Source organism: Carassius auratus, chromosome 27, assembly GCF_003368295.1.
Source record: "Carassius auratus strain Wakin chromosome 27, ASM336829v1, whole genome shotgun sequence".
NCBI classification, from domain to species: domain Eukaryota; kingdom Metazoa; phylum Chordata; class Actinopteri; order Cypriniformes; family Cyprinidae; genus Carassius; species Carassius auratus.
Genome location: NC_039269.1, coordinates 26,374,109 through 26,389,563, shown reverse-complemented (window position 1 = coordinate 26,389,563; position 15,455 = coordinate 26,374,109). Strand labels below are relative to the sequence as shown.

At 38.1% G+C, this 15,455-nt stretch overlaps 1 protein-coding gene across 1 annotated transcript; it reads right to left on the bottom strand.

The window, feature by feature from the left end:
- Positions 1 to 10,636: 10,636 nt before the first annotated feature.
- LOC113046059 (angiopoietin-related protein 3-like) lies at positions 10,637 to 15,455 on the bottom strand. Its single transcript, XM_026206897.1, has 7 exons — positions 14,972 to 15,455; positions 13,800 to 13,910; positions 13,319 to 13,430; positions 13,122 to 13,235; positions 12,914 to 13,009; positions 11,326 to 11,595; positions 10,637 to 11,165 (listed from the first exon to the last, which is right to left on the bottom strand). Exons 1-7 carry the CDS (start codon positions 15,452 to 15,454, stop codon positions 11,002 to 11,004), a joined length of 1,350 nt encoding a protein of 449 aa, XP_026062682.1. The 5' UTR covers position 15,455; the 3' UTR covers positions 10,637 to 11,001.

Below are 15,455 nucleotides of genomic sequence, written 5' to 3'. Positions count from 1 at the left end.
ACAGTAGGTCACAGGCTTCCATTGTTACTGATTTCTTAATGCTGTTTTATAACAAAGTTCGGGAGGAACAGTCGCAGTTCATTAACCTGATTAACACAAGTGGAGACCAATCAGTAATCAACTCATGACAAGGTATAAATGACAGCAGAACCTATCTCTGTTCATTGACCGTTTTCAGCATCCCTCCTCCACCCCATTTCTCCTCACTTATAGATCCATCTACTCTTACCACAACCGGGGGGAGTACTCTGGGTTCGGGCCACTTCCCGAGCTCGGAGCCCTCCACCCGGACAGCACGCCAAATACGCATAAACTTACGGTTAATATACGTAGATGTGAACTCGTGAAAGCAGTAGGCAAGTGAACTATTTAAAATGAGGGTAAACTAGGCCACTATAAAACAAAATAGAAAAAATCCTATTATCAGTTATATACGTTATATACAAATAACTCCCTCCGAGATATAATTTATTCAGAATTTGCTGCATAGAGAACCGAGCAATACCATTTAAATATACATATTCCCAAATTCAGTATGCCAGAAAATTTGAATATTACTTCAGATCTTGGCCAACTGAAAAGTATAAAAATAAAAAGTATGAGCATGTACAGCACTCAATACTTAGTTGGGGTTCCTTTTGCCTGAATTACTGCAGCAATGCGGCGTGGCATGGAGTCGATCAGTCTGTGGCACTGCTCAGGTGTTATGAGAGCCCAGGTTACTCTGATAGTGGCCTTCAGCTCTTCTGCATTCTTGTGTCTGGCATATCGCATCTTTCTCTTCACAATACCCCGTAGATTTTCTATGGGGTTAAGGTCAGGTGAGTTTGCTGGCCAGTTAAGAACAAGGATACCATGGTCCTTAAACCAGGTACTGGTAGCTTTGGCACTGTGTGCAGGTGCCAAGTCCTGTTGGAAAATTAAATCTGCATCTCCATAAAGTTGGTCAGCAGGAGGAAGCATGAAGTGCTCTAAAACTTCCTGATATACAACTGTGTTGACCTTGGACCTAAGAAAACACAGTAGACCAACACCAGCAGATGACATGGCACCCCAAACCATCACTGACTGTGGAAACTTTACACTGGACCTTAAGCAACGTGGATTCTGTGCCTCTCCTCTCTTCCTCCAGACTCTGGGATCCTGATTTCCAAAGGAAATGCAAAATTTACTTTCATCAGATTCAGATAACATAAGTTTGGACCACTCAGCAGCAGTCCAGTCATATTTGTCTTTTTTAGCCAAGGTGAGACGCTTCTGACGCTGTCTGTTGTTCAAAAGTGGCTTGACACAAGGAATGCGACAGCTGAAACCCATGTCTTGCATGCATCTGTGTGTAGTGGTTCTTGAAGCACTGACTCCAGTTGCAGTCCACTCTTTGTGAATCTCCCCCACATTTTTGTATGATTTTTGTTTCACAATCCTCTCCAGAGTGCGGTTATCCCTATTGATTGTACACTTTTTTTTCTACCACATCTTTTCCTTCCCTTCACCTCTCTATTAATGTGCTTGGACATAGAGCTCTGTGAACAGCCAGCCTCTTTTGCAATGACCTTTTGTGCCTTGCCCTCCTTGTGCAAGGTGTCAATGCTCATCTTCTGGACAACTGCCAATTCAGCAGTCATACCCATGATTGTGTAGCCTACAGAACTAGACTGAGAGATCATTTAAAGGCCTATGCAGGTGTTTTGAGTTAATTAGCTGAGTAGAGTGTGGCACCAGGTGGCTTCAATATTGAACCTTTTCACAATATTCAAATTTTCTGAGATACAGAATTTGGGATTTTCCTTAGTTGTCAGTTATAAAAATCAAAATTTAAAGTAATAAACATTTGAAATATATCAGTCTGTCTGTAATGACTATAATATAATGAATGAATATAATATACAAGTTTCACTTTTTGAATGGAATTAGTGAAATCAACTTTTTGATGATATTCTAATTACATGACCAGCACCTGTACTGTAATTCATTTAGTATCAAATTTATATAACAATATCACGACAGAGTCTATTTTAACTAAGTTTACACAATTCTTTTTTAAGGTCTTTAAATCAAAATTCGCAACTTTATTAATCAATCATATGCACTCAATCAGTGCTGGAATAGCGCATTTCGCTGCTTTATATAGTTAATCCGTAGTTACCTGTCAGTCACAGCTGCGTCTCATTAAGCCAGAATATTCCACTACCACTTCAGATCAGAGCTTGTTTATGAATGCATGTCGTTGTTGGGCAGCACATTCACTAATACAAACTTCCGTCCGTTGTTAAATGACTCATGAATATTAAATGTATCAAGGGCACGTTGCTCGGTAACCTTCCTGGAGCGTCATGTAACGTAATTAATATTCATAAGCAATGGAATGGTGACAGTGAAGGATTCTAGAGCGTCTGTACACTTTCTCTCTCTTTGATGCTGAAGTTACACTTTCTGCTTATAGCAATGTTTATTTAAAAAAAAAAAGAAATGTAAGTATAACATTTAATATAAACATGTAATAACAGTAGGGCCTATTCGTTAGGTTCTTTCATGTATCTTGTAAGCTGCAGGAGCTCCGCCAGCGCCACCTGTGACAGAAAAACGAAACAAACAACAACTTATTACTGCATTAAAATTTTTTGCTTGTTTTTAATTTTGTGCGGTAAGACCTATGATACGCATTAAACAGTGCAGGGTAGTTACTGGATCTAAAGTTACATGACAAACATAGCAACGTTAGTTAGTAATGTAATTCACTACATTACACATTAACAGTCTATGATTTTAAGTAGGCCATAACCAAATTCAATTTAAGCGTATCCTATAGTCTTTTTTCCCCCTAACATAATCAGACTACTTTTTGATTACTTGCATATTACTTTTGACCTAACCTGTTTATGATACTGATTTAGTTAGCATAATCTTGCATATGACCATATTTATTTAAAAAAAAAATCGCACTTCTTGTAATTAACACCATAAAGTGCATTAAACATTGCATAAAATCAGAACCTATGGAGAGAAGAGGAGTTTCTTTAACTGTAGTCATTTTTACAGTCTGTGTGTGGGACATTTATTACCTGTGCCAAAACTTTCCTCCCCACACAGCGAGAGACGACCTGCGTCCATCAAGCTTCCAAAACACCTCCGTCTGGTTGTGATCTCATGCAGCTGGATCTTGGTGGCTCCGGCAGGCTTGTCTTAATCTGTCTTAATCTAAGTTTATTTCAGATGGCTTGTCTTAATCAGACATGGGGACTTGTGACTTGGACTCGATTCGACTCTTGTCGCTATTTTTATGACTTGAGACTTGACTTGGACTTGGAAGTTAAAGACTCGCGACTTGACTTGACTTGAGAGACGATGATTTGAAATACTTGCGTGTTAATCACAGCATGTTTTCAGTTTAAATATAAAATATATAAATTATTTTTAAAAATAAAGTTGATTAACGTTACTCAGCTGGAGCGCAGGCTGAAAATAGCGTCGTGACTGGATCAGGACACTATCATCAGTCATGTCCCCTCTACCTTACGCACACCACGCCCACTTAGATCAGATATCACATCACATCAACATGTTAGCCTGAGGGTTACCGACGGTCATCGCTGTTGTCTTCAATAATTCGCGCCTAAAAACGCGGGGAAAACGCTGGGTGCGCCGCTTTCTCCTTCTTTCCAAAGCGCTCGGGCAATTGCGCCCCTGAGGCGTCTGCCGTTGCTAAGCAACCATGACGAGCTCTCTCCGTGACTTGCTCTCTCCATGATGAAGACGCGGACATTTCAGCAAAGTATAAATGGATTTGCAGCTCTAAAAATCGCTTGCAGTAGCTCTGCTACTAAATTTATTTTAAAATGACAATCCATATACAGCTATGATCAGCTTCATCTTGGCTGAGCTTTCGACGTTGTTACGGGAAAGGATGAAGCTGATTGGTTAGTTTTTTGTCACATGACCCGCGGTGCACATGACCTGCGGCTGCGGTTAACTCGATGAGGTGCGGACGCGCCTGGAAAAAACGAGCGCGTCGCTTGCTTCCATTATGAGCGCGCATACCGTGCGCCTACATTAGAAATAACGAACTTGCGCGCGCAAAAGACGTGCTATGTGAACGCCCAGGGGGCAAGGAACTCGACCGGAAGTTGAAGTCGGGCGGGGGCTGCCATCTTTTAGCAGAACTTCACTTGCGTTAGCATTCCCATTGACTCCCATTCATTTTGGCGTCACTTTGACAGCGAATAACTTTACATCTGAGGCGTTTAAAGACTCCGTTTGTCCATTATTTATTTCTAAAGATACACGACAATGTATAAAGGGCTCCATTACCTTCTATGTTACATTATGGCCCCGTATAAACAGTTTTTGTAAAAAATAGGCTAACGATTGTGTCATAACCACTCGTCTCTTTGTCGCATTACCGTACAGACAGGAGGAGAAGCTCGCTGACAATTAACTTAATATGGCGTACTGGCGTTACATTTTAAAATACTATACAAAATAATGAATCAGAATACTTACTCCTGCTCACTCAAGACAAAGAACTCCCCGCTCAAGCTCGCCGTCTCTGCAAGATTAACGATGGTAGTTTGCACGCACAGCCACTTAGAAGATTTACATCTGTCAGACAGGTTGCTGACGTCGTCAAGCTTCGTTTGAGTCTGCGCGTCAGAAACGGAAGTGCTAAAAAACGCTAAAAATGGGCTTCACTTGTCTCAATTGAGTTCCAATGGGGTCGCTGTGTCCATTTCTTTTACTGTCTATGTGAACGCCCCCTCACGATCCGCTAGCAGGCCGTCAAAAAAAGCTAGGGCTGGTTCTAAGGGGGCTTAAGCCCCGAATATTTTGTTACCTTGTCTTTCTCATAGAGCAAAACAATTAATCAGAAAAACAAATGTGAATAAGACTACAGCTGCCGCGATTACCTAATCATGAGAAGTGCATATTAGTTATATATATATACATACAGTGGGGCTCGAAAGTTTGGGCACCCTTTTGCAGAATCTGTGAAAATGCAAGTAATTTTCAAAAAGTAAGAGAGATCATACTAAATGCATGTTATATTTTATTTAGTACTGTCCTGAGTAAGATATTGTACATAAAAGATATTAACATTTAGTCCACAAGACAAAAAAAAATGCTGAAATTATTAAAATGACCCCACTCAAAAGTTTGGGAACCCTTGGTTGTTAAAACTGTGTTCTGTTACCTGATGATCCTCGACTGTCTTTCTGTTTTGTGATGGTTGTGCATGAGTCTCTTGTTTGTTCTGAACAGTTAAACTGAGCAGCGTTCTTCAGAAAAATCTTTAAGGTCCTGCAGATTCTTCAGTTTTCCAGCATCTTTGCATATTTGAACCCTTTCCAGCAGTGACTTTATGATTTTGAGTTACATCTTATCAAACTGAGGACATTTGAGGGACTCAAACACAACTATTTAAAAAGATTCAAACATTCACTGATGCTCCAGAAGGAAACAAGATGCATTAAGAGCTTTTGAACACGATGAAGATGGCCAAATTTGTCTTATTTTGTTGAAATATATATATTTTTTCCATTTAGTTCTGCCCTTCGTAAGCAACAGAAGATACTTGTATGTTTCCCAGTACACAAATTAAGTACAATTTACCTTGATCTTCAAATTCCAAAAGTTTTCACCCCCCAGCTCTTAATGCATCTTGTTTCCTTCTGGAGCATCAGTGAATGTTTGAATCTTTTTAAATAGTTGTGTTTGAGTCCCTCAAATGTCCTCAGTCTGATAAGATGCATCTCAGAATCATACAGTCACTGCTGGAAAGGGTTCAAATATGCAAAGATGCTGGAAAACTAAAGAATCTGCAGGACCTTAAAGATTTTTCTGAAGAAAAGTTCTCAGTTTAACTGTTCAGAACAAACAAGAGACTCATGCACAACCATCACAAAACAGAAAGACAGTCGAGGATCATCAGGTAACAGAATCATCAGGTAACAGAACACTAAATGTTAAAATCTTTTATGTACAATATCTTACTCAGGACAGTACTAAATAAAATATAACATGCATTTAGTATGATCTCTCTTATTTTTTGAAAATGACTCGCATTTTCATAGATTCTGCAAAGTGTGCCCAAACTTTCGAGAAATGTAACAAAGTTTAATGTTGTATGTAAACTGTGTTTGAGAGAGAGAGGGCTGTTCAGAGAGGAGTCTGTTGGATTTTTAGCTGTTATTTGTTTTATGGACTCAATGTTGATGACTAAATATCTTTTACGGCAATTTTAGAACTGGAAAGTGATGAGCAACAAACTAGCTCCATTAAAGCTTCTTCTCTATTTCTTGCTTTCAAAATAAAGAAATATAAAGTACAATTTACCACGAAAGATATAGTGCATTTGAATGACAGGTGTCTTTAAGGATGTATGACATTCAGAAGCATAAAAAAATGATTATTGGAGTTTGTTCTACATGGGAATATACTGTATACTCATACTATTTTATTCATTCTGCTTCAGAATTTCAAAGTTCGTTCAATGTGTTACTTGCCAATTCAAATTATTTGTGAAATGTAATCATTTCGGAGTGAAAACTGTTTCTACACTGAATTAGCAGTGTAGCCATCTGGGCTATGACCTGAATGACAGTCAAACTGAAGTAGCGTCCAGCTCCACCCACCACCATAGTGGAGCCCTGCCTGTCCCACAGGTCAATGGAAGAGAAGATGCATTGAATGAAGATGTGCAGGTAGTTCTTTTCAGACTGGAAAACATTGGTTTTCTTCTTCAGGCCGTTGGTTCCAGGCCTCTGGTCAGGGTACGGAGAAGTAGGCAAAGTCAGCACTTGCAAGGGACTATTGCTCATTGCTCTTGTTCATTGAGAAAGAATTAAGGAGACGCTGTTAGCTCCTTTCAGAGGTGTGTGTGTGTGTGTGAGAGAGAGAGAGAGAGAGAGAGAGACTGGGACAGGAGGAGAAGGAAGAAAAGTCTTTGGCCCTTATGGCATTCAAACAGAGTTAGATTGAAGCCATTAACAGGATAAAAATAAACGTAACTGAAGACGGCATCTCACACATGTGCATGGGGATCACTGTCAGACAAGCTCGCCTCCAGAGGCCTGTTGAAGCAGATGCATAAGATGACCAGCGAGGCCTCGTTCATGTGCAGCATTTACTCAGCATTTACTCAGAAGCTAAATAGAGCTGATGCTGAGTTAATAAGCCCGGGATGATCTGCCTGTAAACGCTACATGAGTTGTTTTGACATATGCTAAATCTCACAGGATCATTCAAGATCCGTGGCTAATGAAAAGCGTGCCATATAGCTTGATAACAGGGTGGTGTTAGAGAGAGGGGTTTGGGTTTTGACTGCAGCACCTCTACAATCCTTGAGGATGACATTTCTGTGTTGATGTGTTGATCGTAACAGGTAGTTTATCTGGCTACAGAACGAACCGAATAAAACATTTCCCAGAGAAGTTCTTACTGCTACAAGAACAGGGCCCTGTTCTTCGTACGTCGCTAACTCAGTTAGCTGGATTTGATTGTTGAAGATTTGGCGTGATCTTGGATGGTTTGGTTCTTCGAAGCTCATCCCAGAGCTGCTGTCATAGCAACAGGTCCGTAAGCTTAAACCTGCTCGGGAGCAGCTTATTTCATGTAAACAGGATTAGATCGCTTCTCTTCAACCAGAACTGATACTCAAAATATGTCTGCTACCACCGCTACTTTATTACAAGAGTATCGTACTGATCCAGGCACAATAATTTTGAATAAGAATTTAAAAGATTGTTTTATTAAATTAAATTAAAAATTATTTAAAAATAATATAAAAAATGCTGTGTAGTCCATAATAGCCTTCTATGGACACAGCCAGTTTTACTCACTTAAATATTTATTTGTCATAAAATGATTACTTCATAATTGTATTAGAGTCTTACACACATGCTATACAGATAATTATTTTGAGTGAAGACTGCTATTATAAGAGTGGCTTGATGTAGCGCAGGAGATGCAGTTAACATGAATCATATTGACCCTTAAGAAACTTTCATTAATGCTGTCACGTAACAAATCTGTCCAAATATAAAATGAAATGAATAGATAATTTCTACATTGAAATAAAAATGTAAAGACTGCACAACTATTATAAATTGCAAATCAAAATAATTGGGAATCATGAAAAAAATTTGAATAAAATAAAAACGGATCTATTATCTGTTTCATGTATCGATTATAACATTTATGTAGTTTTGTTTGCTTGGCTGTTTCCTTACAAAAGTCCAGAAAGTTTTTCTTCGGGTGTCATTTTAAATTATATGACGTCATTACATTGCCGTCTTGCCACCAGCCAATCGCTGCACTGCTGATCATGGTTTCGAGTATCGATACATATCCCCTTTTAAGCCAACACATGAACGAGCAATTATCTCAGATAACTCAATCCAGCGATACTAATCATACACAACAGGTGTGTTCGAAGAACCTAATTAGCCGGATCAGGATTAGCACGATTATATCATCTTGTATGTGTCATTTGATCTCGGATGTAATAAGCGACGTACGAAGAACGGGCCCCAGGTCAGTTGGGAAAAGAGAGAAAGAAAGTTATTTCAGACACAAATAAGGCTCACACTGTGGATTGTCTGTTTTTACAGTGATAATGTATTTGCTCTTAGCCAACAGATTTGCTACGCTGATATTGCTACAGAGCAAGTACGGAGAATTGCTAATGCCAGTGCATTCACAGACAAGCTGCTATGAGCATGCAAGACATACTGCTGCCACACAAATGTCAAATTTTATTACATTTACCCATAGTAGATCTAAACAGGTGGAGCTGGGGGAGGTAGAGGGTTTCTGTCAGTGTGCTGCAATACTTGATTACAACAAACACTGAAACAAACTATTTAAAGGTTGAGCTGCAAGCCAATCAGCTGATGATGTGATTCCTAGCAGGACCTATCAGATGCACCATCGAGAGTTTCATGACTGAACTACATATGTGTCCCCATTTTAATTACTGATTAACAGGATACAGATGTTGGTCACATTTTATTACATTTTATTGTTTTCTCCTGAATATCAGCCAACCACACATTTTGATGTGTTATATAAAATAAATCGGTAACACTTTAGTTTAAGTACAAATGCTCACTATTAACTAGTTGCCTATTAGCACACTAATAAAGCACATATTAATGTCTTAGTCTGCACAGTCATATTTTAGATCTCTTATCTCCATTCCTAAACTTAACAACTACCTTAAGTATTGATAAGCAACAGATTATGAGTTTATTGAGGCAAAAGCCATTATTAATAGACTGATAATAGTGGTCTCCAAAACTAAAGTGTGTGACCAATTAATCCACTTCTGTCTTTTAATTGGAAATAAAACTTTAACTTTTATTAGTTTCTGTCCTATTCCTATATATATATATATATAAAAAAGAAGTTCATCTTAGCGCTCCAACTGGTCTAGGTTTTATGATCGTGACTCCATCTTTCTAGCATTGGTGCCTGTGGTTAAAGTTGCACCCAATACAGCTCTTTCATGGATGTGGGATTTGTGAAGTTCTCTGTGGTTATTTTTGTGGAAACAAGGTGAATATTCAGGTTGCTGCAGCATTTCTGTGTTGTTTGGACACAATTCTTCTTAATGTTTAGCATTCCTGTCATTCACTACGGAGCCCCGCACATCACATGCAAGAAAAAATAAATATATTGTGCACACGATTTACTAATTCGTTGTCTCACAATGTACTAAACCGTGCTCACGATTTAGCCTAATATTTTTTCCTGCATGTCATGTGCGGAGCTCCGTAATTCACTTATGTTTTTTACCCATCTTCTTCTCTAATGAAGTCTTGCCATGTAAAAATCACAAAGACTGTTGTTCTTAAAACACCAAACAACTGGGCAGAAACTCATGCTAAATGGGTTCTTTTTGGAAGTCCCTCAAGTCACCCATTTCACTGAGTGCTTGCACTACACAACACAACTTCTGAACACAACTTCTACCACACTGATATACAAGCTAGAGAATATACACAACAAATGATTACGTATGTTTGGTCACATGGTTAAAACAGAAGTAGGTTTTTATTATAGTGATAAATATTCATTGTATTTACACATATTAGCTATGTTATAGGATACAATAATAAAGATCAAATTTACAGAAAAAAAAAGAAAGAAAAAAAGTGTGTTTTTGGCACATGCACAGCTCTCTGTGGTGTGTGAATGACAATTACAGCCTTGATACGAGGAAAAGGTAAGCCTCAGGAAAATATGATTTCCTTTTTTGTAGTCTTTTTAAATAATAAAACATTTATCAACATTATTTTGCCCGAATGGCACCAATTTGCATGAAGAGTTAACACAGCTCTACTGTATGTACTGAACTTTAATTGAAAACAACTGCAATAATAGGCAGTGCTCAACAGAGGGCGATGCTGCATATGAACATCATTGCTATAGCTCTCTCTCTTTTGCTACGTTCCACTGAAAATTCCTCTGATTTTATTGCTTTTTTTTTTTTTACCATTTATTATATAAGATGTTAGAAATTCAGCAAATGATGAGCCATCTTATCATTTTAAATACACGTTTAAATGAAATAGAATTTAGAATTTTATGTTGACAATATAATGAATAACAATATATCTATTTTAAGTAGTGGAAAAAAAAGCAAAAGCTGTTCAACTGTGCACATGACATCTTTGAGGTCAGTGTGACTCATTTAAACACATGGCTGAAAGTGGCTCTCAGAAGGTTAAATGAGAGGTTTCCTGGTTGGACTCATAACAATGTAATTAAGATGACTGTGCTCATGGAGAAACTGAATCACGTGGAGCTCACTGGACTAATCACAGTGTAAATGTCCCATTTTTACTTTTTTTACTGCATCATATAGGTATATAGATATAGCTTCACACTCAACAATGGGAACTTTTACATGTCCATTACATGGTTACTTTGTAAATAACCAAGATGCAATTGCTCAGCATGAATGCAATCGTATGTGCTTCTGCACGTACAGTACTGTTGATATTAAGGGGTTTGTGGCTTTGAGAGATGACTAATGGAGATTTTCGTGGCCTTGAATCTGGTGGTTCCCTTGCCAGGTTTCCAGTGGGTTCCCTTTTTACGAGGTCTGCTCTGAATACACTTGCCATTCAGGTTAAAGTCACCGCAAATGCTAAACCACCACCCACCTAAAGGAAACAGCAGCAGTCGCCAAGAAAAAAACTAATTTAGTGTGCAACTTCCAAGCACATTATTATTCAAAATCACAGGGATTACCTCAAAAAGTACAACAAAGTTGCTACTTGATTTAGTAGTTTTGCACAAAAACACTCGTACAATCGTATGTACCTGTGTAGTCCTGAGCACAGTTTGGATCACGGTTTCCATCATTGTGATCTTTAGTGGAGAACCTGAAGCCAGCGTGTTCATCCAGAGCAGAGCTGGATTCATAGGTCTGCAGCTTCAGATGGATGGTGTAGTTGAAGGCCGCGTCCTCCAGGATATACTGATAAAGCGTGAAATGCTTCTCCTTCCTCCAGTCCTCAATCTGGACATGCAGGAGCGAGTGACCCTGATGGGCAACAGCATAGACCTTCTTTAGCCCCAGCCAGAACTCACCTACAAAACAGACATCAGAGACATCATGCTCTCTGTATAGTATTATAAAACGCTTAATTTCACGTTGGAGTACTATGGCAGTCCAATATCATAATGTAGAGGTGCATGGTATAATATAATTAGCAGTATTTCAGATTATTTGATAAACATCACTCTTTTAAGTAGACTGTAAGAATGTTTTGTCAACAAAAAAAAAAGATTATTGGCGAAACTTAGATTTTTTAAAAAAATCTTTTTTTACATTATACTTTTTTGTACGATTAGTTTCAATAGATAAATACTTGTTTAGCTTATTTTTACTGACCTTTAAAAGTACAGATTTTTTTATTTATTATTATTGTTATTGTTGTATATTTATTAATTTAGTATTATTATTCTTTATTTATTTTACCACTAGTTAAAGCTGCGGTAGGGAACTTTTGACGCTCTAGCGGTTAATAAACAGAACTGCTTGCGTCTTGCGGAAGAACATCGTAGCCGGAACTACTTCTCTCTGTTTATGTCTATGAAGAATCACAAAGGTACTGGGTTACTCCGCCGCGGTACCCCCGAAGCAATCTAAAATAGTCCGACTATAAACACTTATTATAGGTGCGGTGCACCCTAGTGATTCAGGACAAGCCAAAAACACGGTTTGGAAAATGGATTCATGGTGTACTCGCTTATTATATACATTTTCTACATTTTGAACACAAAAAAAGTTACGGAGCGCAGCTCTGATTGGTTATTTTTTCCCGGGAGCGATGGAGTTTCTGCAAATGGCAATAGGACACTGGGAGGAGCCAGAGGAGCTTGATTTTTTTTCACAGATTATCTGTCTCATATTCTACTGTCAGGACATAATGACAGGTTTAACAAATATGTAAAAAATATTTTTTTACAAAAGTTCCCTACAGCACCTTTAAGAGTAAATTCTTGTTTATCTTATTTTCACTGACCTTCAACTACGTTTTTTAAATGTAAATTTCATTAATTTTTAATCTTTAATACTAACTGCAGGGAACACAGAAACTAATGTTTTGCATTACTACCAGAACTTCAGTATATGATTTCCAAATAACTTACTCTGACACAAGGCTGTAACCACATTCGTGACCAGATACTATATTCTCATGAGAAAATATTGGGACAAGGAAGGCAACATTATAAAAGAGGAATCGGACACACTATGAAATTATGTAGCAAAAAGACACTAAATGTAGGGCGTTAAGATTCAGACTTCTCAACACCAATCATAGAGCACTTCATTGTGCTCCACTCTATAATCACAGACTAAACACATTCAGTTTATGAGCACAACATTCTTGATTTAACTCACTGCTGAAGTCCCCAAATCCATCCTCATACTTCTCCCAGGACTGGTTGAAGTCCACCGAGCCGTCATGTCTGTGCTGGATGACAGTGAACACTCCCTCTGTGGATGACAGAGGACAATATCACAAAGAGACTGTCAAAAGTTGAAAGGATGTCACCTCTGGCTGTTTTCAGAAATTAGAGATCTGAGAAAGAAAATGCAGTATCCTTACCCTCAGTGAACTCACATTTCACAAGAAACGGTTGTGACTCGTGAGGTTTAATGGCATACAGGCCGCTAGATTTCTGTCCTCGGCTGAAGACCTCGCCGCAGTCTTTTGGAAGATCTAAAACACAACCTGATATGTGGGTCTACAATTGAACAGATGCAATAACATTTTTAAAAGCAAACCATTCCTGCATCCCATACCGCTTGAGAAGCTCCCATCAGACGTGAAGTATGGTAGATATCCTGAGAGGCTGTTGCTTTGGTGATTCCTGTCCAAATATTCATCTGTTTCCTGGATATGTGCAGAGTTGAACTAGGTGGAAATTGAAAACTTAGAAACGCACTTAAAATTACTCCAAAAAATTCATAATGAGGTTTCCAAATCTCACACATTATCTGGCACAGCATTTAAAAAATCCTGCTGCTGCATATGTATCTTATATAAAACAACCACCATATAGCACACATGGATCACCTCATAGCAGGTCATACAGGTGGAGCTGGGGGAGGTGGAGGGTTTTAAAAGCATGCTGCAGCTGCTACAGCATTTGAATGTTGAGCAGCGAGTTTACTGGCTGCTGATGTGAAAGAAACCAATCACCTGCGCCATGTGATAATGATGTCATTATGCCAGATTGAGTTTGACCTGTCTGAGTTTCATCCTGGTATTTTAATACTGTACTTTATTTTCCAAGCCCTTGATTTTGGTCCTTTGGTTGTTGAGCTGCTCGCTCTGTTCCCTCACAGCCTTCAGCAGATCAGTGATGCTCTTTTCTTGGGTCAGGATGATTTCCTAATAGACAACAGCAACAACACCGGAGCACGGCATAGACAATCAGAGATCACATCTGCTAGAGTCCCAGATGTTTTTGAGACTGAGGTGCCAAACTGGAGATTGCAAATAAAATTTAAAACAATTAGGATTAAAACGGAAAAGAAAAAAAGAAAACCGAATTAAGAAATTAAATCAAATAAGGAAGTATTATTAAAATGGGAAATTAAATTAAGAAATTAAAAGAAAATCAAACAAAGAGATGGGATTAAAATTGAAAATTAAAATAAAAAATTAAATCAAATAACAAAGTAGAATTCAGATGGTAAAAGGCATTGTCCAATATACCATGGTAATATAAAGGAATTATACATTGCACTGAGTTTTAGGGTTAATGGGAAATGCTACTGGCAGAAAAATTACCAATTCCATTTACAAATTTAACCCAAATGCATAAATCTAATGTAAATGCCACATACTAAAATATTTAGATATTCATAATTTATATACATTTCACTATATACATTATTATTTGGACCATGGGAAGAAGAAAACACATATCCTATAAGGCTCTAATTCAGTTAAAACTTGGTTATATCTTTGGGAATATCTTTCATTGTTGAATATTTATGTCTTTATTGAATATTTATATTTATTATATTATTGGACTTTTTACCAACCCACCTTTCAAAACTGAATTCTTTAAAACTGAGTAATCAATAGATTACTTACAATAACTAATAATCAATACATTTTTTCAATACAAAAACTCATGATATAAATAAACATCTTTTAAATATCCTGTTGTAAATGTTAATGTTTTTCTAAAACTTGAACTAAAGAAAATCCTCTCTTGTGTTATTATTGAATTGTAGAATTGTTGAAATCTTCTCATGCCTCTTCAAATTTCAATTCATCATGTGGCCAACTCGTGACTAATCATGAACTGAAAAAGAATCAATTCTGGAATGTGAATAAATGACCTACATATACATCATCTTGCTTAATTACATTTGAGAATATTCATAAAGGATTTCCTGTTTCTATCCAAGACATCCGAAAAGTTTCCGATCTTGCCTGACCTTGAGCGTGGAGATCTGAGCCACCTGCTCAGCCGAGAGCAAACTCTGGGACAGACCGCTTAACTTCTCCTCCAGGCCGCCCACCTGCCTTCTCAGATGCTTCCTCTCTTTTAGGATATCTTCCACTTTGGAGTTGATCTCCAGTGACAGACCCTTTATTTCCTCATTATTGGCCTTTAAGATCACGGTGGTCTTCTTCAGTTCCTCCTCCTCCTCCTTGATCTCACTGGCCAGCACAGAAAGTTGGTAGACGGATTTGTCAAAGATATTAAGCTTTTGGAAAATATCCTTGATTTGACTCTTTGTATTCTGCACAAAGTCCCTCAGGCTTTGGCCCAGCTGTAGGAGGCCGTTCGCCAAAAGCCGAACTTCATCCAGAGCAGCAAAGCGAAAGCGGCTCTCGGCCTGATGTTCAGGAAAGATGGGTTCTGTAGAGAAGGAATGAGCTGATGCCAGAAGGAACAACAGCACTAGTAGATTCATG